Source organism: Pseudophryne corroboree, chromosome 2, assembly GCF_028390025.1.
Source record: "Pseudophryne corroboree isolate aPseCor3 chromosome 2, aPseCor3.hap2, whole genome shotgun sequence".
NCBI lineage: Eukaryota > Metazoa > Chordata > Amphibia > Anura > Myobatrachidae > Pseudophryne > Pseudophryne corroboree.
In genome coordinates, this window is record NC_086445.1 from 975,909,734 (window position 1) to 975,935,692 (window position 25,959).

Sequence of the window (25,959 nt, forward strand, 5' to 3'; positions counted from 1 at the left end):
ATAGTGTCCCTGTCTAGGGTATCTATATTTTCTGACAGGGAATCTGACCACGCAGCAGCAGCGCTGCACATCCAGGCTGAAGCTATAGCCGGTCTCAGTATCACACCTGTGTGTGTATATATAGATTTCAGGATAGCCTCCTGCTTTCTATCAGCAGATTCCTTCAGGGCGGCCGTATCCGGAGACGGTAGTGCCACCTTTTTGACAAGCGTGTGAGCGCTTTATCCACCCTAGGGGATGTTTCCCAGCGTGACCTATCCTCTGGCGGGAAAGGGTACACCATTAGTAACCTCTTAGAAATTACCATCTTTTTATCAGGGGAAGCCCACGCTTCTTCACACACTTCATTTAACTCTTCAGATGGAGGAAAAGCTACTGGTAGTTTTTTCTCTCCAAACATTATACCCTTTTTTGTGGTACCGGGGGTAACATCAGAAATGTGCAACACATTTTTCATTGCCTCAATCATGTAACGTGTGGCCCTACTGGAAGTTACATTAGTCTCTTCGTCGTCGACACTGGAGTCAGTATCCGTGTCGACATCTGTGTCAACCATCTGAGGTAGCGGGCGTTTTCGAGCCCCTGATGGCTTTTGAGACGCCTGGGCAGGCACAGGCTGAGAAGCCGGCTGTCCCACATTAGGTATGTCGTCAAACCTTTTATGTAAGGAGTCGACACTATCACGTAATTCCTTCCACAGCACCATCCACTCAGGTGTCGACCCCGCAGGGGGTGACATCACATTTACAGGCATCTGCTCCGCCTCCACATAAGCCTCCTCATCAAACATATCGACACAGCCGTACCAACACACCGCAAACACACAGGGAATGCTCTGACAGAGGACAGGACCCCACAAAGCCCTTTGGGGAGACAGAGAGAGAGTATGCCAGCACACACCAGAGCGCTATATAACACTGGGATCGCACTATCAATGAGTGTTTTCCCTATAGCTGCTTTTTTATATATATATTGCATATATATATATATATATATATATATATATATATATCTATACTGCGCCTAAATTTAGTGCCCCCCCTCTCTTTTTTACCCTTCTGTAGTATTCTTAGACTGCAGGGGAGAGCCAGGGAGCTTCCCTCCAGCGGAACTGTGAGGGAAAAATGGCGCCAGTGTGCTGAGGGAGAAGCCCCGCCCCCTTTTCGGCGGACTTTCTCCCGCTTTTTCTGTAATACTGGCAGGGGTAATTTTACATCTATATAGCCTCTGGGACTATATATGATGTATATTTTGCAAGCCAAGGTGTTATTTATTGCCCTCAGGGCGCCCCCCGCCACCCATCAGTGACCGAAGTGTGAGGTGTACATGAGGAGCAATGGCGCACAGCTGCAGTGCTGTGCGCTACCTTGGTGAAGACCGAAGTCTTCTGCCGCCGATTTTCCGGACCTTCTTCGTGCTTCTGGCTCTGTAAGGGGGACAGCGGCGCGGCTCCGGGAACGAACACCAAGGTCGGGTCCTGCGGTCGATCCCTCTGGAGCTAATGGTGTCCAGTAGCCTAAGAAGCCCAAACTACCACCTGTTAGGTAGGTTCGCTTCTTCTCCCCTTAATCCCTCGCTGCAGTGAGTCTTTTGCCAGCAGATCTCACTGAAAATAAAAAACCTAAATATACTTTCTTTCTAGGTGCTCAGGAGAGCCCCTAGTGTGCATCCAGCTCGGCCGGGCACAAGAATCTAACTGAGGTCTGGAGGAGGGTCTTAGTGGGAGGAGCCAGTGCACACCAGTAGTCTAAAAGCTTTCTTTATAGTTGTGCCCAGTCTCCTGCGGAGCCGCTAATCCCCATGGTCCTTACGGAGTCCCCAGCATCCACTTAGGACGTTAGAGAAATACGTAATACAGTATATCTTTGTGACGCACCAAGCCCCCTCAGGTTATAGAATATAGGGATAGCAAGTTGAGTGAAAGACATGAGATGGACACCATTCAGCTATCAATGCACACACAAATAGTCACAGTTTGTACAATGCAGAGGTTATTACAGACAATAATACTGCACTGGACTAGCTTACACAGCTATATAGTCAATAGATATAACACTACACAGTAAGAAACTGGATGTATATCACAGGGTAATTGTACTATAAACCCCTGACTAAATACACTCTTTCTTACTAACACTGACTAAAAAGGCAGGTAGAATACTTAAGTGTCATGTAAAGTCACAGCGTTGACAACCAGGCGGCTTTACATAGGAGGATTTGCCCAAGCAGTCCCAGGAACAGTGAACTGAGGAGTAATGGCGCCGCAGACACTGACAGGGAGTGAGGAAAAGACAGAGATGCAGCTCCAGGGCAGGAACACTTGCTGGAAATGGCGGGCTGGGGGAGGGGCTTCAGGTCTAAGCCTTATCCCCCTTGCTGGCAAAACCACCGGGTACTGTGGGCGATATTGAAATCGGTTTTAAGAGAAAACCTGACCTGCGCCCATGCCCTGGTGATCTAGTGAGATCGCCTGTATCCACAGTGCCCACCGCGCGCGGCCCGCCTCCCTCTGACCGCGCCGGATCGCGATAAAGACCGGGTCCCGCGAGCGGGACCCACTTACCACCTCCCGAAGCACGGCCACGCGATCCTGGAGAGCCCCAGCCGTGTGTGTCTAACATGAAGAATACTGGAGCCTCCGCTGTAGGTACCCGGCAACCAGGGCTCAGGAGTGTACAGCGCAGCTGGGGAGAGCTGGAGCTGCAGCAGTGAATGTCACAAGACATTTACCACCGCTGCTGCCCTTGAAGTCTTCACTTTTTACCTCATAAAAAGCTTTTCTCAGGGCTGCTTGGAGCAGCCCCTCTGTTAAGTGCCTGCTTACTGCAGCACCAACTTACAAAACTGAGCTCCTGTGCAGGGAGGCGGGGTGATATAGGAGGCGGCGCTATGCATCTTGGGAAGAAGGTCAAAGCTTTGAGCCTGTTGGTGCCTCGGATCAAGATCCTACTCTACACCCCATTGTCCAGACTCGTGGAGCCCAGTGTACCCCGCAGCAGAAATATACTGATAGGTTAATTGGCTGCTAACAAAATTAACCTTAGCATGAAATGTGTGTGCGTGTACATGTGGTAGGGAATATAGACTGTAAGCTCCACTGGAGCAAGGACTGATGAATGTGAAGTGCTGCGGAATGTGTGTGTGCTATATAAATAACTGGTAATAAATAAGTGTACACTACTACGTTATAATACATGAGAGGTGCTACCGCTTGCATGGACAGCTGTGAAACATACCACTAGCCTAAAGTAATAATAAGATTTTACTCACTGGTAAATCTATTTCTCGTAGTCCGTAGTGGATGCTGGGGACTCCGTAAGGACCATAAGGAATAGACGGGCTCCGCAGGAGACTGGGCACTCTAAAGAAAGATTTAGTACTACCTGGTGTGCACTGGCTCCTCCCTCTATGCCCCTCCTCCAGACCTCAGTTAAGGAAACTGTGCCCGGAAGAGCTGACATTACAAGGAAAGGATTTTTGGAATCCAGGGTAAGACTCATACCAGCCACACCAATCACACCGTTTTACTCGTGATAAACTTACCAAGTTAACAGTATGAACAACAAACAAGCATCACTCAACTGATGCCACATAACATAACCCTTTAGTAAGCAATATCTATATACACGTATTGCAGAAAGTCCGCACTTGGGACGGGCGCCCAGCATCCACTACGGACTACGAGAAATAAATTTACCGGTGAGTAAAATCTTATTTTCTCTAACGTCCTAGTGGATGCAGGGGACTCCGTAAGGACCATGGGGATTATACCAAAGCTCCCAAACGGGCGGGAGAGTGCGGATGACTCTGCAGCACCGAATGGGCAAACTCAAGGTCCTCCTCAGCCAGGGTATCAAACTTGTAGAACTTTGCAAATGTGTTTGAACCCGACCAAGTAGCAGCTCGGCAAAGCTGTAATGCCGAGACCCCTCGGGCAGCCGCCCAAAAAGAGCCCACCTTTCTTGTGGAATGGGCTTTCACTGATTTTGGATGCGGCAATCCAGCCACAGAATGAGCCTGCTGAATCGTGCCACAGATCCAGCGAGCAATAGTTTGCTTTGAAGCAGGAGCACCCAGCGTGTTGGATGCATACAGGACAAACAGCGAGTCAGTCTTCCTGACTCCAGCCGTTCTGGTCACATAAATCTTCAAAGCCCGGACTACGTCAAGCAACTTGGAATCCTCCAAGTCACCAGTAGACGCAGGCACCACAATAGGTTGGTTCAAATGAAAGGATGACACCACCTTTGGCAGAAATTGCGAAAAAGTCCGCAATTCTGCCCTATCCATATGGAAAACCAGATAGGGGCTTTTACATGACAAAGCCGCCAATTCTGACACACGCCTAGCCGAAGCTAAGGCCAACAGCATGACCACTTTCCACGTGAGATACTTTTGCTCCACGGTCTTAAGTGGCTCGCACCAGTGGGATTTCAGGAAACTCAACACCACATTAAGATCCCAAGGTGCCACTGGTGGCACAAAAGGGGGCTGAATATGCAGCACTCCCTTAACAAACGTCTGAACCTCAGGCAGTGAAGCCAGTTCTTTTTGGAAGAAAATGGATAGGGCCGAAATCTGGACCTTTATGGACCCTAATTTCAGGCCCATAGTCACTCCTGACTGTAGGAAGTGCAGGAATCGACCCAGCTGGAATTCCTCTGTTGGGGCCTTCCTGGCCTCACACCAAGCAACATATTTTCGCCATATACGGTGATAATGCCTTGCGGTCACTTCCTTCCTAGCCTTTATCAGCGTAGGAATAACTTCATCCGGAATGCCTTTTTCCGCTAGGATCCGGCGTTCAACCGCCATGCCGTTAAACGCAGCCGCGGTAAGTCTTGGAACAGACAGGGCCCCTGTTGTAACAGGTCCTGTCTGAGAGGCAGAGGCCACGGGTCCTCTGTGAGCATTTCTTGCAATTCCGGGTACCAAGTCCTTCTTGGCCAATCCGGAACAATGAGTATTGTTCTCACTTCTCTTTTTCTTACAATTCTCAGCACCTTTGGTATGAGAGGAAGAGGAGGAAACACATAGACCGACTGGAACACCCACGGTGTTACTAGTGCGTCCACAGCTATCGCCTGAGGGTCCCTTGACCTGGCGCAATATCTTTTTAGCTTTTTGTTGAGACGGGACGCCATCATGTCCACCTGTGGCAGTTCCCATCGATTTGCAATCTGCGTGAAGACTTCTTGATGAAGTCCCCACTCTCCCGGGTGGAGGTCGTGCCTGCTGAGGAAGTCTGCTTCCCAGTTGTCCACTACCGGAATGAACACTGCTGACAGTGCTAGTACGTGATTCTCCGCCCAACAAAGAATCCTGGTGGCTTCTGCCATTGCCACCCTGCTTCTTGTGCCGCCCTGGCGGTTTACATGGGCCACTGCCGTGATGTTGTCTGACTGAATCAGCACTGGTTGGTTTCGAAGCAGAGGCTCCGCTTGACTCAGGGCGTTGTATATGGCTCTTAGTTCCAGGATATTGATGTGCAGACAAGTCTCCTGACTTGACCACAGCCCCTGGAAGTTTCTTCCTTGAGTGACTGCCCCCAATCCTCGGAGATTTGCATCCGTGGTCACCAGGACCCAGTCCTGTATGCCGAACCTGCGGGCCCTCGAGGAGGTGAGCACTTTGCAGCCACCACAGAAGAGACACCCTGGCCCTGGGGGGACAGGGTGATCAGCCGATGCATCTGAAGATGCGATCCGGACCACTTGTTCAACAGATCCCACTGAAAGATCCTCGCATGGAACCTGCCGAAGGGAATGGCTTCGTATGACGCCACCATCTTTCCCAGGACTCGCGTGCAGTGATGCACCGATACCTGTTTTGGTTTTAGGAGGCCTCTCACCAGAGTCACGAGCTCCTGAGCCTTCTCCTCCGGGAGAAACACCTTTTTCTGGTTTGTGTCCAGAATCATGCCCAGGAAGGGCAGACGCGTCGTAGGAATCAGCTGCGACTTTCAGAATCCAGCCGTGCTGTTGCAACACTTCCTGAGAGAGTGCTACGCTGATCAGCAACCGCTCCCTGGACCTCGCCTTTATGAGGAGATCGTCCAAGTATGGGATAATCGTAACCCCTTGCTTCCCGAAGGAGCACCATCATTTCCGCCATCACCTTGGTAAATATTCTCGGTGCCGTGGACAGGCCAAACGGCAACGTCTGGAATTGGTAATGACAGTCCTGTACCACAAACCTGAGGTACTCCTGATGAGGTGGATAAATGGGGACATGCAAGTACGCATCCTTGATGTCCAGAGACACCATAAAATCGCCCTCTTCCAGGCTTGCAATTACCGCTCTGAGCGATTCCATTTTGAACTTGAATCTTTCCAGATAAATGTTCAGGGATTTTAAATTCAATATGGGTCTGACCGAACCGTCCGGTTTCGGTACCACAAACATTGTGGAATAGTATCCTCTTCCTTGTTGAAGGAGGGGAACCTTTACCACCACCTGCTGGAGATATAATTTGTGAATTGCCGCTAACACTACTTCCCTTTCTATGGGGGAAGCTGGCAGGGCCGATTTGAGGTAACGGTGAGGGGGCATCACCTCGAATTCCAGCTTGTATCCCTGAGACACAATCTGTATAGCCCAGGGATCCACCTGTGAGCGAACCCACTTGTGGCTGAAATTTCGGATACGTGCCCCCACCGGGCCTAGCTCCACCAGTGGAGCCCCAGCGTCATGCGGTGGATTTAGTGGAAGCCGGGGAGGACTTCTGTTCCTGGGAACTAGCTGAATGGTGCAGCTTCTTTCCTCTACCCCTGCCTCTGGCCAGAAAGGACGCACCTCTGACCTTCTTGCTTCTCTGTGATCGAAAGGACTGCATTTGGTAATACGGTGCTTTCTTAGGCTGTGAGGGAATATATAGCAAAAAGTTTGACTTCCCAGCCGTAGCTGTGGAAACTAGGTCCGAGAGACCGTCCCCAAACAATTCCTCACCCTTGTAAGGTAACACCTCCATGTGCTTTTTGGAGTCGGCATCACCTGTCCATTGCCGAGTCCACAAGACCCTTCTGGCAGAAATTGACATTGCATTTATTCTAGAGCCCAGTAGGCAAATGTCCCTCTGGGCATCCCTCATATATAGGACAGCGTCTTTTATATGCCCCAGGGTCAGTAAAACGGTATCCCTGTCTAAGGTATCCATTTCCTCAGACAGATTATCTGTCCATGCTGCTACAGCACTACACATCTAGGCCGACGCAATAGCTGGCCTCAGTATAGTACCTGAGTGTGCATAAACAGACTTCAGGATACTTTCCTGCTTCCTATCTGCAGGATCCTTTAGGGCGGCCGTATCCTGTGACGGCAGGGCCACCTTTTTAGATAAGCGTGTCAGAGCTTTATCTACCCTAGGGGAGGATTCACAGCGCATCCTGTCCATTGGCGGGAAAGAGTACGCCATAAGTAACCTTTTGGAAATCAGCACTTTCTTATCGGGGGAATCCCAAGCTTTTTCACATAATTCATTTAACTCATGTGAAGGGGGAAAAGTCACCTCTGGCTTTTTCTCCCCATACATATACACCCTTTTGTCAGGGACAGGGTTTTCCTCCGATATGTGCAATACATCCTTCATTGCTATAATCATGTATCGGATGGCTTTAGTCATTTTAGGCTGCAACTTTGCCTCATCGTCATCGACACTGGAGTCAGAATCCGTGTCGACATCTGTGTCAACTAACTGGGATAGTGGGCGCTTTTGAGACCCTGACGGCCTCTGAGCTGTAGAATCAGACACGGGTTGAGACCCTGACTGATTATCCAACCTTTTATGCAAGGAGCTTACGTTATCATTTAACACCTTCCACATATCCATCCAATCAGGTGTCGGCGCCGTCGTCGGCGACACCAGTCACTTGCACTTGTTCTGCCTCCACGTAACCGTCCTCGTCAAACATGTCGACACAAACGTACCGACACACCGCACACACACAGGGAATGCTCTAATTGAGGACAGGACCCCACAAGGCCTTTTGGGGAGACAGAGAGAGAGTATGCCAGCACACACCCCAGCGCTATATAACCCAGGGATTACACAGTAACTTAGTGTTTACCCAGTAGCTGCTGTTTATGATAATTTGCGCCTAAATTTATGTGCCCCCCCCTCTCTTTTTAACCTTTTTCTACCTTGATACTGCAGGGGAGAGCCTGGGGAGCTTCCTCTCAGCGGAGCTGTGAAGAGAAAATGGCGCTGGTTAGTGCTGAGGAAGAAGGCCCCGCCCCTTCAGCGGCGGGCTTCTGTCCCGGGTCTGTGTCATAAAATGGCAGGGGCTCGTACATATATACAGTGCCCAGCTGTATATATGTGTCTTTTTGCCAAGAGGTATCCTAATTGCTGCCCAGGGCGCCCCCCCCCTGCGCCCTGCACCCTACAGTGACCGGAGTGTGTGGGTAGTGTGGGCGCAATGGCGCACAGCTGCAGTGCTGTGCGCTACCTCATGTGAAGACAGGAGTCTTCTGCCGCCAATTTCGATGTCTTCTTGCTTCTGCCGGCTTCTGACTTCTGGCTCTGAGAGGGGGACGGCAGCGCGGCTCCGGGAACGGACGACAAGGTCAGGTCCTGTGTTCGATCCCTCTGGAGCTAATGGTGTCCAGTAGCCTAAGAAGCACAACCTAGCCGCAGTTAGTAGGTTTGCTTCTCTCCCCTCAGTCCCGGGTAACAGAGAGTCTGTTGCCAGCAGATCTCTCTGAAAATAAAAAAACCTAACTAAAATACTTTCTTATTAGCAAGCTCAGGAGAGCTCACTAAAAGCACCCAGCTCTGGCCGGGCACAGACTCTAACTGAGGTCTGGAGGAGGGACATAGGGGGAGGAGCCAGTGCACACCAGTAGTACTAAATCTTTCTTAGAGTGCCCAGTCTCCTGCGGAGCCCGTCTATTCCCCATGGTCCTTACGGAGTCCCCAGCATCCACTAGGACGTTAGAGAAATTAAATTTTAGGACACACCTCCATCACGTCATCTTCCTACATGAAATGTATAAAATATCTGTACCCAGGAGGTCATCTGACCCGTTCGCTCGCTGCGTTTTAACGCAGCAGAGCGAACGGGTCCCTGCTACGCATGCGCCGGCGCAGTAGTGCGCCTGCCGGACGGCCGAAGGCTGTAGCAGGGATGCGATCGCCTCTGCCTGATTGACAGGCAGAGGCGATCGTTGGACGGGAGGGGGTGGAATGGCGGCGTTTGGCCGCTGTTTCGTGGGTTTGATCCGGCCAACACAGGCGTGGCCGGACCGAATGGTGGGCGGGCCGCAGCGGCTGTGCGATGTCACACGTAGCCGCTGCGGGCTGGGGGGAATGACGAGTAGCTCTTGGCCAGCGCGCTAAAGCTGCGCTGGCCGGGAGCTACTCTAAGTGCAAAGGCATCGCCGCTGTGCGATACCTTTGCACTTCTGTGAGGGGGGGGGGGGGGGCGGACTGACATGCGGGGCGGGCTAGCCCTGTGCTGGGCGTCCCGCCGTATGTCAGGGAAGAAGAAAGTAGCTGTGCGCTACGATCAACTCGGAATTACCCCCCAGTCCCTTCATCCATGCAGCAACCTGTCGCAGAATCTTCTCAAAGCAGATTACTTTTTAGGATTACAATTGTTTTAATATGTAAGAAAACAAGCTAACAAGAACTGGGATGACTCCCCCTACTGTGACATATAGGGAGAACAGCGGTCACTCAGGAGTGCCAGAATCTTATGGCCAGTTCTCAGCCTGCAGAATGCTTTCTCACGTGGTACCCTAAGACTTCTCAGCCGGATATTTCCCCTGCTGCACAGCAGCCCCGACCAACTCAAATGTGATCTAGGAAACAAAGGACAGGAGAGTCTAATTTACTAAAGAAGGGCCGAGTCACAGTACCGATGTCTATTAAACAGTAGGCAGCTACTATATGTTATCCTTAATCAGCGGATACTGTTCTCTATCTACAGTAGTGCCTTAGATCCTCGCACCACAAACAGTCAGTTCCTCTCCGACCAACCCATTGTTTATGTGAATTCAGATAAACACTGACCTGTGTAGAGTCACCTTCCCTTGGGGGTGTTGTGCCGCCTTTTCTTCCAGGATGATCAATTTGTACCTGGGAAAGAAATACATTTCTTATCACTACGCATCATAGCCAATGTGCTAATAAATAACAGGCGGGGAGAAACTATTTTCATTGATACTCCCTTTAAAAGCCTTTCCTGTGACCCATATTTGACTTACTACATGTTGAAGGGTCTAAAGGGAAATTTGTTTTTAGATAACCTCTTAAATCTACCCTCCTTCCCCAACGTAGCAAACAGCAAATCCTCGGACTTCCCCGTTACCTGAACCCTCAGTGCTAGATTAGGATACATCTCGGAACCCATCCATACCTCTTTGAGAGGCCCATTTATTATCAACCGCATTTGCAAAGCAATCTGGGCGCGATATTAGTGCCTAGGATAGCATTGCAATAGGCGACTGTACTGAGCAATGTGCTCAGTGTGGAAGTGGGACCACTGACCACACATGCACAGCAATTATTTCTGGGGATGGTTGCGGGAGGACCCTCTGCCAGGGAGGGTTTGCCGTGTGTAGCCAATAGGATACAGTGGGCTGCCGCCATCTTTGCATTCCGGAAATTGATAAATCTGGCAGCACCGCATCTTCCATAGAAACCTATCGGGGAAGCGGTTGCTTACAGGAATGGAGTAATCACAGCCGATATCGAAAATATCTGCTGCAATCCCTCCTACATATATTCAGGTGATATTAAATATTTGCGGCTAACTCCCAAGTGGTTTCAGGCGAACCTGCCGCAAATATGGGCCTCTTTCACAGCTGGCTGGTACACCAGCAATGACTGATCCACTGTCCCAGCTTTAGAGAACTATGGAGGTGACGAGAGAGATGGGACTTGTGGAGGCAGACCTACCTGTGATACAGGTCACCAAACAGGAACCATTACTGAGCTACATATAGTGTATTTTGAGCATTGGCAGCATTAGACTTGGGACACACATTTCACTTAGAAGTTTGGTTAATAAATCTCCACCTTTGTCTCACTTGGAGGAGATGCATCAAACCTTCTAAAGATGAAAAGTGGAGAAGTTGCCGTTACAGTAGCAACCAGCTTCTTACTATAATTCAAGCACAAGCACAGGGTGAGGCAGAAAACCTCCCAGATGAAAGGCATGGTAAATGCTATTCAAAATGTTAGTACATGATCTAAAAATACATGGAATACATTTACTTCCAATTGCTAATGAATGTGATATCGTCCAGATGGTGGCCCTCATTCGTGATACACATCTGCAGTCAATTTCTGAAGTATTGCATCACTGGGCGGGTCACTTCCGGTGTTATCGCCGCAATTTCTTGCCGAAGCGCACTGTCATTTGGCGGGCTGCATTATCAAGCCGAATTTTCGTTACTGGGCAGAAAACAAACCGCATCCCCTCCATGAGAGGCTTCTACACAGCCAGCGGGGCCATCTGACAGCTGAGGTCTACACACATCCACCAAGAACCATTCTACGCCAAGAAATGACAATGTCATATTCAAAACCAAGTAAAAATAGAGACTGGATTCTATGCACTTTTAGATTATGTACTAACAATTTGGATTGGATTTACCATGCCTTTTTGTTAACCTTTAAAACCTGGGAGTTTTATTTTGTTTCACCCTGTACCTTCTAGAAAAATACAGGTAAAGGCCCATACACACTGTGAGATACGGGCTATGCCCGATTCGCACTATGCGACAGGGGCTAGGTCGGCATCGCAAGCACATAATGAGTGTGCTTGCGATACTGACTATGTGCGATTTTGGCTAAGTGTCAATTTTGACTATCTCTTCTATAGAGATAGTCAAAACTGACTTGCCTGCAAAGTCTATCTAGTCTTGCGATGCCGAACGAGCTGGATCGTGCATCGGCATCGCAAGGTGACTTTCACCTTGCGATCTGCACTAACTTCTCTTACGATTTTGGCTATATACTCAAAATCGTAAGAAAATATATCACCGTGTGAACACACCATAAGGTGATTAGTTGCCAAGGCAACTTCCTCCATTTGTTCTCTATACAAGATTTGACACATCTCCCCTTAACCTCTTTTCCCACTTTATGCTTTAAAAACTCCAGCTGTACTTTTCTGAGGCTCACTTTGTGTAATGGCCTCTATTATGCCCCGTCCCATACAGGCCGCTGTTACTCAGCTGCTGAGTTCTGTGTCTAGCTCACAGTGGGGCAGATGTACTAAGCCTAGAGAAGACATAAAGAAGTGATAAAGCAGTGATAAGTGGAAGGTGAGAACGCACCAGCCAATAAGCTCCTAACTGTCAAAATTACATACTGGAGCTGATTGGCTGTGCGTTATCACCTTGCACTTATCACTGCTTTATCACTTCTCAAGGCTTAATACATTTGCCCCGCTGATTGCTGGCCTCTGGTCTGATGTAGCTTCCACACCCTGTCCGCTGCACCAACTAGCCCACTGAGACATCCCTGGTGATTGTCCTGCACCTTATTCTGAACAGAGTCATATTATGACTTATCTCGAACATCAATGGTAAACTCTTAAGTCTTCATTTTCCCAGATGTCCTTTAGATTCACAACCTGACTAATGACTTCATGAGCTAACAGTGCTCTTTATCCAGAACCTGCGGCAGTCTATTTTAATGATTCATTGACTGAGGTCAACTGTAAGGCTTATGTTTGGAAGCTGAATAAAACACATAAGGGTGATGATTAATCCCCAGTCTTCTTTTATCTGATAATGGCGCCACAGCATCCTGGGGGTGAGCGCTACTTCCCTCAATCATTAGAGATCTCTTCCGAGCTGCACCCCTGGATTCCCCCTTTAGAGCTAGGTCACCCGAGGCAAGTGCTGGGCCACCTATGCCCTGGGCCTGTTTGCAATGCTTGTTGTACACACAAGCTGGGAAACGAGGCTGGAGAACACTTCAAGCATGTCTCTGGGGTGACCGGTCCTGCGTAGACCGGGTCTGAGGAACTACACATGCCAGCATACCCTACCACTATTAACAGCAATACTGTGCCAGGGCATGCCAGCTTTTTCTGCTTATACTGGGCCCAAGGAGGCTGCCCTGTGTGAATCTGTGAAAGAACATAAAGGCAGCAAATACAGACCATGATAGAATGTACTGCCCAGCACATCTCCTATATAGTAGCCCAGATCTGTCACTCTGTGACTGTGTGGATAACGCTAGGCGTGGCTAGGAGGTCTCATTGGGTTAGCAGCAGGTCTATCACACCCAGTCCACAGCTGATTGGGTGAGAAAAGCCTTCCCACACAGGTTACATCCAATGGGAGGCTCTGCCCTTTGGCTGCTGTGTGTTCCCAGAGCTGAATTAACAATGGGGCTGATGGAGCTGCAGCTCCAGGCCCAAACCCCAAAATAGGTCCACTGCATCTGCAGAAACATGCCCTCCAACAATTTACACATAAAAATCAGTAAAAATTTGATAAGGGGCATGGCCACGGGTAAAGGGACGTGACCCCGTCCCTTTTCCTATAACTTCAATGGAAGTTTGGAGAGCCAAAAATCGGTACAGACCATAAAAAAAAGGTACTGTGCCTGCCAAAAAGTCTCTGCGCTGTAGACCGGAAAAAAAAATAAGAATTTACTTACCGATAATTCTATTTCTCGGAGTCCGTAGTGGATGCTGGGGTTCCTGAAAGGACCATGGGGGATAGCGGCTCCGCAGGAGACAGGGCACAAAAAGTAAAGCTTTACGATCAGGTGGTGTGTACTGGCTCCTCCCCCTATGACCCTCCTCCAAGCCTCAGTTAGGTACTGTGCCCGGACGAGCGTACACAATAAGGAAGGATTTTGAATCCCGGGTAAGACTCATACCAGCCACACCAATCACACTGTACAACCTGTGATCTGAACCCAGTTAACAGTATGATAACAGCGGAGCCTCTGAAAAGATGGCTCACAACAATAATAACCCGATTTTTTTGTAACTATGTACAAGTATTGCAGACAATCCGCACTTGGGATGGGCGCCCAGCATCCACTACGGACTACGAGAAATAGAATTATCGGTAAGTAAATTCTTATTTTCTCTATCGTCCTAGTGGATGCTGGGGTTCCTGAAAGGACCATGGGGATAATACCAAAGCTCCCAAACGGGCGGGAGAGTGCGGATGACTCTGCAGCACCGAATGAGAGAACTCCAGGTCCTCCTTAGCCAGGGTATCAAATTTGTAGGATTTTACAAACGTGTTTGCCCCTGACTAAATAACCGCTCGGCAAAGTTGTAAAGCCGAGACCCCTCGGGCAGCCGCCCAAGATGAGCCCACCTTCCTTGTGGAATGGGCATTTACATATTTTGGCTGTGGCAGGCCTGCCACAGAATGTGCAAGCTGAATTGTATTACACATCCAACTAGCAATAGTCTGCTTAGAAGCAAGAGCACCCAGTTTGTTGGGTGCATACAGGATAACAGCAAGTCAGTTTTCCTGACTCCAGCCGTCCTGGAACATATTTTCAGGGCCCTGACAACATCTAGCAACTTGGAGTCCTCCAAGTCCCTAGTAGGTGCAAGGCACCACAATAAGCTGGTTCAGGTGAAACACTGACACCACCTTAGGGAGAGAACTGGGGACGAGTCCGCAGCTCTGCCCTGTCCGAATGGACAAACAGATATGGGCTTTTTTGAGAAAAAAACCACCAATTTGACACTCGCCTGGTCCAGGCCAGGGCCAAGAGCATGGTCACTTTTCATGTGAGATGCTTCAAATCCACAGATTTGACTGGTTTTAAACCAATGTGATTTGAGGAATCCCAGAACTACGTTGAGATCCCACAGTGCCACTGGAGGCACAAAAGGGGGTTGTATATGCAATACTCCCTTGACAAACTTCTGGACTTCAGGAACTGAAGCCAATTCTTTCTGGAAGAAAATCGACAGGGCCGAAATTTGAACCTTAATGGACCCCAATTTGAGGCCCATAGACACTCCTGTTTGCAGGAAATGCAGGAAACGACCGAGTTGAAATTTCTTTGTGGGGCCTTCCTGGCCTCACACCACGCAACATATTTTCGCCACATGTGGTGATAATGTTGTGCGGTCACCTCCTTTCTGGCTTTGACCAGGGTAGGAATGACCTCTTCCGGAATGCCTTTTTCCCTTAGGATCCGGCGTTCCACCGCCATGCCGACAAACGCAGCTGCGGTAAGTCTTGGAACAGACATGGTACTTGCTGAAGCAAGTCCCTTCTTAGCGGCAGAGGCCATAAGACCTCTGTAAGCATCTCTTGAAGTTCCGGGTACCAAGTCCTTCTTGGCCAATCCGGAGCCATGAGTATAGTTCTTACTCCTCTACGTCTTATAATTCTCAGCACCTTAGGTATGAGAAGCAGAGGAGGGAACACATACACCGACTGGTACACCCACGGTGTTACCAGAACGTCCATAGCTATTGCCTGAGGGTCTCTTGACCTGGCGCAATACCTGTCCCGTTTTTTGTTCAGACGGGACGCCATCATGTCCACCTTTGGTATTTCCCAACGGTTTACAATCATGTGGAAAAAACTTCCCGATGAAGTTTCCACTCTCCCGGGTGGAGGTCGTGCCTGCTGAGGAAGTCTGCTTCCCAGTTTCCATTCCCGGGATGAAACACTGCTGACAGTGCTATCACATGATTTTCCGCCCAGCGAAAAGTCCTTGCAGTTTTTGCCATTGCCCTCCTGCTTCTTGTGTCGCCCTGTCTGTTTACGTGGGCGACTGCCGTGATGTTTTTCCCACTGGATCAATACCGGCTGACCTTGAAGCAGAGGTCTTGCTAAGCTTAGAGCATTATAAATTTACCCTTAGCTCCAGTATATTTATGTGGAGAAAAGTCTCCAGACTTGATCACACTCCCTGGAAATTTTTTCCTTGTGTGACTGCTCCCCAGCCTCTCGGGCTGGGCTCCGTGGTCACCAGCATCCAATCCTGAATGCCGAATCTGCGGCCCTCTAGAAGATGAGCACTCTATAACCACCACAGGAGAGACACCCTTGTCCTTGGATATAGGGTTATCCGCTGATGCATCTGAAGATGCGATCCGGACCATTTGTCCAGCAGATCCCACTGAAAAGTTCTTGCGTGAAATCTGCCGAATGGAATTGCTTCGTAGGAAGCCACCATTTTTACCAGGACCCTTGTGCAATGATGCACTGTTTTTAGGAGGTTCCTGACTAGCTCGGATAACTCCCTGGCTTTCTCTTCCGGGAGAAACACCTTTTTCTGGACTGTGTCCAGAATCATCCCTAGGCACAGCAGACGTGTCGTCGGGATCAGCTGCGATTTTGGAATATTTAGAATCCACCCGTGCTGTTGTAGCAGTATCCGAGATAGTGCTACTCCGACCTCCAACTGTTCCCTGGACTATGCCCTTATCAGGAGATCGTCCAAGTAAGGGATAATTAAGACGCCTTTTCTTCGAAGAAGAATCATCATTTCGGCCATTACCTTGGTAAAGACCCGGGGTGCCGTGGACAATCCAAACGGCAGCGTCTGAAACTGATAGTGACAGTTCTGCACCACGAACCTGAGGTACCCTTAGTGAGAAGGGCAAATTTGGGACATAGAGGTAAGCATCCCTGATGTCCCGGGACACTATATAGTCCCCTTCTTCCTGGTTCGTTATCACTGCTCTGAGTGACTCCATCTTGATTTGAACCTTTGTAAGTGTTCAAAAATTTTTTTTTTTTTAGAATAAGTCTCACCTAGCCTTCTGGCTTCAGTACCACAATATAGTGTGGAATAATACCCCTTTTCTTGTAGTAGGAGGGGTAATTTAATTATCACCTGCTGGGAATACAGCTTGTGAATTTTTTCCCATACTGCCTCCTTGTCGGAGGGAGACCTTGGTAAAGCAGACTTCAGGAGCCTGCGAAGGGGAAACGTCTCGACATTCCAATCTGTACCCCTGGGATACTACTTGTAGGATCCAGGGGTCCTGTACAGTCTCAGCGCCATGCTGAGAACTTGTCAGAAGCGGTGGAACGCTTCTGTTCCTGGGAATGGGCTGCCTGCTGCAGTCTTCTTCCCTTTCCTCTATCCCTGGGCAGATATGATCTTATAGGGACGAAAGGACTGAGGCTGAAAAGACGGTGTCTTTTTCTGCAGAGATGTGACTTAGGGTAAAAACGGTGGATTTTCCAGCAGTTGCCGTGGCCACCAGGTCCGATGGACCGACCCCAAATAACTCCTCTTCCTTTATACGGCAATACACCTTTGTGCCGTTTGGAATCTGCATCACCTGACCACTGTCGTGTCCATAACATCTTCTGGCAGATATGGACATCGCATTTACTCTTGATGCCAGAGTGCAAATATCCCTCTGTGCATCTCGCATATATAGAAATGCATCCTTTAAATGCTCTATAGTCAATAAAATACTGTCCCTGTCAAGGGTATCAATATTTTTAGTCAGGGAATCCGACCAAGCCACCCCAGCTCTGCACATCCAGGCTGAGGCGATCGCTGGTCGCAGTATAACACCAGTATGTGTGTATATACTTTTTATGATATTTTCCAGCCTCCTGTCAGCTGGTCCTTGAGGACGGCCCTATCTATAGACGGTACCGCCACTTGTTTTGATAAGCGTGTGAGCGCCTTATCCACCCTAAGGGGTGTTTCCCAACGCGCCCTAACTTCTGGCGGGAAAGGGTATACCGCCCATAATTTTCTATCGGGGGGAACCCACGCATCATCACACACTTTATTTAATTTATCTGATTCAGGAAAAACTACGGTAGTTTTTTCACATCCCACATAATACCCTCTTTTGTGGTACTTGTAGTATCAGAAATATGTAACACCTCCTTCATTGCCTTTAACGTGGGGCCCTAATAAGGAATACGTTTGTTTATTCACCGTCGACACTGGATTCAGTGTCCCTGTCTGTGTCTGTGTCGACCGACTAAAGTAAACGGGCGTTTTAAAACCCCTGACGGTGTTTTTGAGACGTCTGGACCGGTACTAATTGTTTGTCGGCCGTCTCATGTCGTCAACCGACCTTGCAGCGTGTTGACATTATCACGTAATTCCCTAAATAAGCCATCCATTCCGGTGTCGACTCCCTAGAGAGTGACATCACCATTACAGGCAATTGCTCCGCCTCCTCACCAACATCGTCCTCATACATGTCGACACACACGTACCGACACACAGCACACACACAGGGAATGCTCTGATAGAGGACAGGACCCACTAGCCCTTTGGAGAGACAGAGGGAGAGTTTGCAAGCACACACCAAAAACGCTATAATTATATAGGGACAACCTTATATAAGTGTTTTCCCTTATAGCATCTTTTTTATATATTTCTAACGCCAAATTAGTGCCCCCCCTCTCTGTTTTAACCCTGTTTCTGTAGTGCAGTGCAGGGGAGAGCCTGGGAGCCTTCCCCTCAAGCCTTTCTGTGAGGGAAAATGGCGCTGTGTGCTGAGGAGATAGGCCCCGCCCCTTTTTCGGCGGCCTCGTCTCCCGCTCTTAACGGATTCTGGCAGGGGTTAAATATCTCCATATAGCCTCCGGAGGCTATATGTGAGGTATTTTTAGCCAAAATAGGTTTTCATTTGCCTCCCAGGGCGCCCCCCTCCCAGCGCCCTGCACCCTCAGTGACTGCCGTGTGAAGTGTGCTGAGAGGAAAATGGCGCACAGCTGCAGTGCTGTGCGCTACCTTTAGAAGACTGAGGAGTCTTCTGCCGCCGATTCTGGACCTCTTCTTACTTCAGCATCTGCAAGGGGGCCGGCGGCAAGGCTCCGGTGACCATCCAGGCTGTACCTGTGATCGTCCCTCTGGAGCTGATGTCCAGTAGCCAAGAAGCCAATCCATCCTGCACGCAGGTGAGTTCACTTCTTCTCCCCTAAGTCCCTCGTTGCAGTGATCCTGTTGCCAGCAGGACTCACTGTAAAATAAAAAACCTAAGCTAAACTTTTCTAAGCAGCTCTTTAGGAGAGCCACCTAGATTGCACCCTTCTCGGCCGGGCACAAAAATCTAACTGAGGCTTGGAGGAGGGTCATAGGGGGAGGAGCCAGTACACACCACCTGATCGTAAAGCTTTACTTTTTGTGCCCTGTCTCCTGCGGAGCCGCTATCCCCCATGGTCCTTTCAGGAACCCCAGCATCCACTAGGACGATAGAGAAACTCCTTTTACTGCAGCGTCCTATGTCCTGCTGCCAGTCCGCCTGCCCCCTCCGGCATCAACAATCTCCACTCCCTAGCCGCAACGCAGGTGGAACAAAAGCTGCTGCTGCAACCGGCATAGATGTGTATGAAAGCAGCGCAGCGGAAGGCTTTCATAGCCCTCCCTACGCCGCATACTCTCTGACCCCCGGAGCCTCCTCTGCGCGTGGTCACAGAAGTGCCTCCCCACCACAGACGCACCCAGATCCCCAGAGGCCCCTACTCCGCAACACAGCACCCGGGCTGTCAGCCTGGAAGCCCTGAGATGGCTAATGTAACGGATAGAGTGGGTGATATCGCGGAGGGTAATGTCTGGACGCTGAATCAATGTAAAAGGTGACAGTGGTGTGCAGTGCAGTGGGTGTGCAGTGTCACTGGCACTGCACAGCACTCACCTTTTACATTGATTCAGCGAGTCAGCCAGTTCTGCCAGTCAGTCACTATTGTTAGCGCCGGTGTCCCAACGCGCCGCATTACAGGAAAGTAGACGCACAAAATAAACTACAGATTCCAGCGCTAAGGGCTGCTGGGAGCGGTTGTTTATTGAGTGCATCTTCTTCCCTGTAATGCGACGTGTTGGGACACCGGTGCTAACAATAGTGACTGGCTGCTTGGCAGCTGTGCGAGTCTCAGGGAGAGCCACTGCCAAAGGGAGGACAGCAGCTTGGTGCTTCCAGGAGAAGTAAGAGAAGCATTACTTGCCCTTCCCCCACTCGCAGTAACTCCGGACCCCATCCGCGACACCCCCACACACACACCCTCCCCCACTCGCAGTACCTCCGGGCCCCATCCACGGCACCACCACATGCTCCCTCCCCCACGCACAGTACCTCTGGGCCCCATCCGCGGCACCCACACACTCCACCCCTCCCACCCCATAGTGGGCTCCGGACCCCCTACCCCACCCGCGGCACCCCTGCAATCGCTCCTCCCCCACCCACGGTACCACCGCACCAGCCTCTCAGCCCACCACCCGCCACTCCCCCCACCCGCGGCACCACAGCAAGCGTCCCTCCCCCCACCCGTGGGGCACCCCTGGACCCCCTCCCCCACCCACCACTCCCCCAACCACAGCACCTACTAGGTGATTCATCAGGCCCTGCGTGCGCTTTCACGCCATTGCAAGGGGCTACGACCCCTTAACCATCGCATGCCCTTTGTTCATGCCATATTTAACCAATCACACAATAATGATTGGAGGTAATACTCCATATAATAAAAACATTGCACGGCACAAGGGCGCGCAAGGGTTAAGGGGGTGTAGCCCCTTACGACGGTGTGAAGAGCGCCCGTAGGGCGCGATGAATCACCTAGTAAAATATATAAGGCAAAGAGGAGATGGGCAAATACATACGGCTGATTAAAAAGAAATGGACGAATTTAAAATAATCCCGGTGAAAAATTCATTCAGGAATCTCTTGTGACTTGCTAATAATATGACAAATAAAACACACCCAATGGGGAATCAGGTAGCCCTGCAACCACTCATCAGTGATTAGCATTTACTATATTATAGGAGCACAGAAGCTCTGCTATCCTGCAGGCATAACGGGACCATAGATCTCTGTGTCGGTACTGGCTTAACAAGAAAAAATAAACAAATGGGCAGCATGCACCCTTCCCAAAACTTCTACAACTTTTCGCACAGGACACGATGCCCTCTCTGCCACGGATAAAAACTATCCCAACATGTATAGCACAAGGCTGGTGCATCTATGAGAGTGTGCAAAAAAATAAAATAAATGATAGTGGGCAGCCCAGTGACTAACATTACTCTGCCAGGGATTTTGCCAATCCTCTTGGCCCACGTTGAGCATGAACAGGGCTAATTAACAAGGTTAGGACACCTTCAGAGCAAATCAACTAGTAACAATGTGTAGTAGCAATTAGGGGCTGCGCACATAATTGCTTATGGCGGTATTCTGAAATCGCACCACTGGGGGGTGTTGCTGTTAGAACAAAGAGGGGGGGCAGGGTGTTAGTTTTTTTTAAATACAATTACAGTTCACATTTGTGTATAGATGTGTATGAATCCTTGTTGCAGTCAAGCTAAACAGCCCTTGAAGTCGCGGCATGCCATGGCGGGACTCGGTAGCGCAGAGCATCTTTTTTTGCGTTTGCTCCGCGTAAATGAGTCTTAGACGAAAAGTAATGTAATAGGACGCACAAGCAGCTTCTGCTGATTAACATTATACGTAGCATGCCCGTATCCTGCGTGTTATTGTGGCTCTATCTGCATCCGAAATGCCACGTTACAGTGTTCAGCATTTTGTATGCTAATTCAGTCGCAGTCACACACAGGATACTGCATAGCATTATAATCAGCAGAAGCTGCTTTTGCGTCCTATTACATTGCTTTGCGTCTAAGACACAATTTTGCGTAAAAAAAAAAAAAAAGATGCTCCACGCTACAGAGTCGCACAGCACTCGCGTGTTGTGTGTAACGAGACTTGTAGCACACGGAGCAAAGATCTAGGAGAACACGTCTGTATGTTGGTGTTTTTTTAATTCTCTGAATAGGATGGTCTGGCGTCTTATGACGAGGAGCATGGAACCCTTTTTGCAGCATCCCTCACACACCTACTTATACTACCACGCCTGATCTGATTAGCCTGAGGGTGGATTTCGAGGATACCTAGCACTTTGGGTCTTGCGGCTGGGTGAAGAGCTGGGGAGGGGGACATACTGTGCCGTTTTAAAAATAATTTATTCTTATTACTATCAATATAGTAAAGTTTTTGTGAAATCAGGGCCGACACGGAGAGAGCGGATGGGCAGTAATATTACTTCTGCCAACGCTTTTGGAGCCAAAACTTGTCATAATTCCAGTAAACAGAATATCTGGGACGACAGAGTACAGGTTCCTGTAAGAGCTAATCATGGGCTTTCTTAGCGCACAAAGGGGGCGGATTGAATTGTGAGGAAATACATTCAACTGGTTGAATTAGCACAGAAATAGCCCTGCTTTATGGCAGCCCGATCTTGCACAAAAGTGTTTGCTGCCCCATAGGGTAAGCAAACACTTTTTGAGCGAATTTGGTATTCGGCCAGGCTAAGTGTGAGAGACGCGATGTGGTGCCGGCGTATAAACGCTGCATCAGCTGCAATTTGCACTTTTTTACCTGGAACTGAATCCCCCCCAAAGGCTTACTGTAGAACAGTCAACTTTATTTTCTCTAACGTCCTAGTGGATGCTGGGGACTCCGTCAGGACCATGGGGATTAGCGGCTCCGCAGGAGACAGGGCACAAAAGCAAGCTTTTAGGATCACATGGTGTGTACTGGCTCCTCCCCCCATGACCCTCCTCCAAGCCTCAGTTAGGTTTTTGTGCCCGTCCGAGCAGGGTGCAATCTAGGTGGCTCTCTTAAAGAGTTGCTTAGAAAAAGTTTTTAGGTTCTTTATTATCAGTGAGTCCTGCTGGCAACAGGCTCACTGCATCGAGGGACTTAGGGGAGAGAAGTGAACTCACCTGCGTGCAGGATGGATTGGCTTCTTAGGCTACTGGACACCATTAGCTCCAGAGGGAGTCGGAACACAGGTCTCGCCCTGGGGTTCGTCCCGGAGCCGCGCCGCCGACCCCCCTTGCAGATGCTGAAGATTGAAGAGGTCCGGAACCAGGCGGCAGAAGACTTTCAGTCTTCATCAGGTAGCGCACAGCACTGCAGCTGTGCGCCATTGTTGTCAGCACACTTCACACAGCGGTCACGGAGGGTGCAGGGCGCGGGGGGGGGGCGCCCTGGGCAGCAATGTATAATACCTGTATGGCGAAAAATACATCACATATAGCCCTTGAGGCTATATGGATGTATTTAACCCCTGCCAGATATCACAAACTCCGGAGAAGAAGCCCGCCGAAAAGGGGGCGGGGCCTATTCTCCTCAGCACACAGCGCCATTTTCCCTCACAGAAATGCTGGTGGGAAGGCTCCCATGCTCTCCCCTGCACTGCACTACAGAAACAGGGTTAAAACAGAGAGGGGGGGCACTGATTTGGCGATATGAATATATATTAAATGCTATAAGGGAGGAACACTTATATAAAGGTTGTCCCTGTATAATTATAGCATTTTGGTGTGTGCTGGCAAACTCTCCCTCTGTCTCCCCAAAGGGCTAGTGGGTCCTGTCCTCTATCAGAGCATTCCCTATGTGTGTGCTGTATGTCGGTACGTGTGTGTCGACATGTATGAGGAAAATGTTGGTGAGGAGGCGGAGCAAATTGCCTGTAATGGTGATGTCACTCTCTAGGGAGTCGACACCGGAATGGATGGCTTATTTATGGAATTACGTGATAATGTCAACACGCTGCAAGCCGGTTGACGACATGAGACGGCCGGCGATCAAATTAGTACCTGTCCAGGCGTCTCAAACACCGTCAGGGGCTGTAAAACGCCCATTTACCTCAGTCGGTCGACACAGACCCAGACACGGACACTGATTTCAGTGTCGACGGTGAAGAAACAAACGTATTTTCCTTTAGGGCCACACGTTAAGGGCAATGAAGGAGGTGTTACATATTTCTGATACTACAAGTACCACAAAAAAGGGTATTATGTGGGATGTGAAAAAACTACCTGTAGTTTTTCCTGAATCAGATAAATTAAATGAAGTGTGTGATGATGCGTGGGTTTCCCCCGATAGAAAATTATTGGCGGTATACCCTTTCCCGCCATAAGTTAGGGCGCGTTGGGAAACACCCCTTAGGGTGGATAAGGCGCTCACATGCTTATCAGAACAAGTGGCGGTACCTTCTACAGATAGGGCCGTACTTAAGGAGCCAGCTGATAGGAGGCTGGAAAATATCCTAAAAAGTATACACACACATGCTGGTGTTATACTGCGACCAGCGATCGCCTCAGCCTGGATGTGCAGAGCTGAGGTGGCTTGGTCGGATTCCCTGACTAAAAATATTGATACCCTTGACAGGGACAGTATTTTATTGACTATAGAGAATTTAAAGGATGCATTTCTATATATGCGAGATGCGCAGAGGGATATTTGCACTCTGGCATCAAGAGTAAATGCGATGTCCATATCTGCAAGAAGATGTTTATGGACACGACAGTGGTCAGGTGATGCAGATTCCAAACGGCACAAAGATGTATTGCCGTATAAAGGGGAGGAGTTATTTGGGGTCGGTCCATGGGACCTGGTGGCCACGGCAACTGCTGGAAAATCCACCGTTTTTTACCCTAAGTCACATCTCTGCAGAAAAAGACACCGTCTTTTCAGCCTCAGTCCTTTCGTCCCTATAAGAGTCATATCTGCCCAGGGATAGAGGAAAGGGAAGAAGACTGCAGCAGGCAGCCCATTCCCAGGAACAGAAGCCCTCCAACGCTTCTACCAAGTTCTCAGCATGACGCTGGAACCGTACAGGACCCCTGGATCCTACAAGTAGTATCCAAGGGGTACAGATTGGAATGTCGAGACGTTTCCCCCTCGCAGGTTCCTGTAGTCTGCTGTACCAATGTCTCCCTCCGACAGGGAGGCAGTATTGAAAACAATTCACAAGCTGTATTCCCAGCAGGTGATAATAAAATTACCCCTCCTACAACAAGGAAAGGGGTATTATTCCACACTATATGGTGGTACTGAAGCCAGAAGGCTAGGTAAGACCTATTCTAAATCTGAAATATTTGAACACTTACAAAGGTTCAAATCCAGATGGAGTCACTCAGAGCAGTGATAGCGAACCGGGAGTCCGGGGACATCAGGGATGCTTACCTCCATGTCCCAAAAATTTGTCTCTCTCACCGAGGGTACCTCAGGTTCGTGGTACAGAACTGTCACTATCAGTTTCAGACGATGCCGTTGGATTGTCCAAGGCACCCCGGGTCCTTACCAAGGTAATGACCGAAATGAGGATTCGTCTTCAAAGAAAATGGACGACCTCCTGATAAGAACAAGGTCCAGAGAACAGTTGGAGGTCGGAGTAGCACTATCTCAAGTAGTTCTACGACAACACGGGTGGATTCTAAATATTCCAAAACCGCAGTTGTTCCGACGACACGTCTGCTGGTCCTAGGGATGATTCTGGACACAGTCCAGAAAAAGGTGTTTCTCCCAGAGGAGAAAGCCAGGGAGTTATCCGAGCTAATCGGGATCCTCCTAAAACCAGGAAAAGTGTCAGTGCATCATTGCACAAGAGTCCTGGTAAAAATGGTGGCTTATTACGAAGCAATTCCATTCGGCAGATTTCACGCAAGAACTCTTCAGTGGGATCTGCTGGACAAATGGTCCGGATCGCATCTTCAGATGCATCAGCGGATAACCCTATATCCAAGGAACAAGGGTGTCTCTCCTGTGGTGATTACAGAGTGCTCATCTTCTAGAGGGCCGCAGATTCGGCATTCAGGATTGGATGCTGGTGACCACGGAGGCCAGCCTGAGAGGCTGGGGAGCAGTCACACAGGGAAAAAATTTCCAGGGAGTGTGATCAAGTCTGGAGAATTCTCTCCACATAAATATACTGGAGCTAAGAGCAAATTTATAATGCTCTAAACTTAGCAAGACCTCTGCTTCAAGGTCAGCCGGTATTGATCCAGCGGGATAACATCACGGAAGTCGCCCACGTAAACAGAAAGGGCGGCACAAGAAGCAGGAGGGCAGTGGCAAAACTGCAAGGATTTTTCGCTAGGCGGAAAATCATGTGATAGCACTGTCAGCAGTGTTCATTCCGGGAGTGGACGACTGGGAAGCAGACTTCCTCAGCAGGCACGACCTCCACCCGGGAGAGTGGGAACTTCATAGGGAAGTTTTCCGCATGATTGTGAACCGTTGGGAA

General features: G+C 49.4%; 1 protein-coding gene across 2 annotated transcripts in view; it reads right to left on the reverse strand.

Annotated features, from left to right (window-relative positions):
• Window positions 1-25,959, reverse strand: part of MRPL39 (mitochondrial ribosomal protein L39) — a 258,260-nt gene that overhangs the window by 55,188 nt on the left and 177,113 nt on the right. The window contains exons 7-8 of one of the 2 annotated variants that reach the window (XM_063956372.1): window positions 10,013-10,078; window positions 9,731-9,801 (exon numbers count right to left, since the gene is read on the reverse strand). In XM_063956372.1, the coding sequence (XP_063812442.1) occupies window positions 9,731-9,801; window positions 10,013-10,078 (137 nt within the window). The remainder of the gene's footprint in view (window positions 1-9,730; window positions 9,802-10,012; window positions 10,079-25,959) is intronic. The other variant, XM_063956371.1, reaches the window with a different exon arrangement.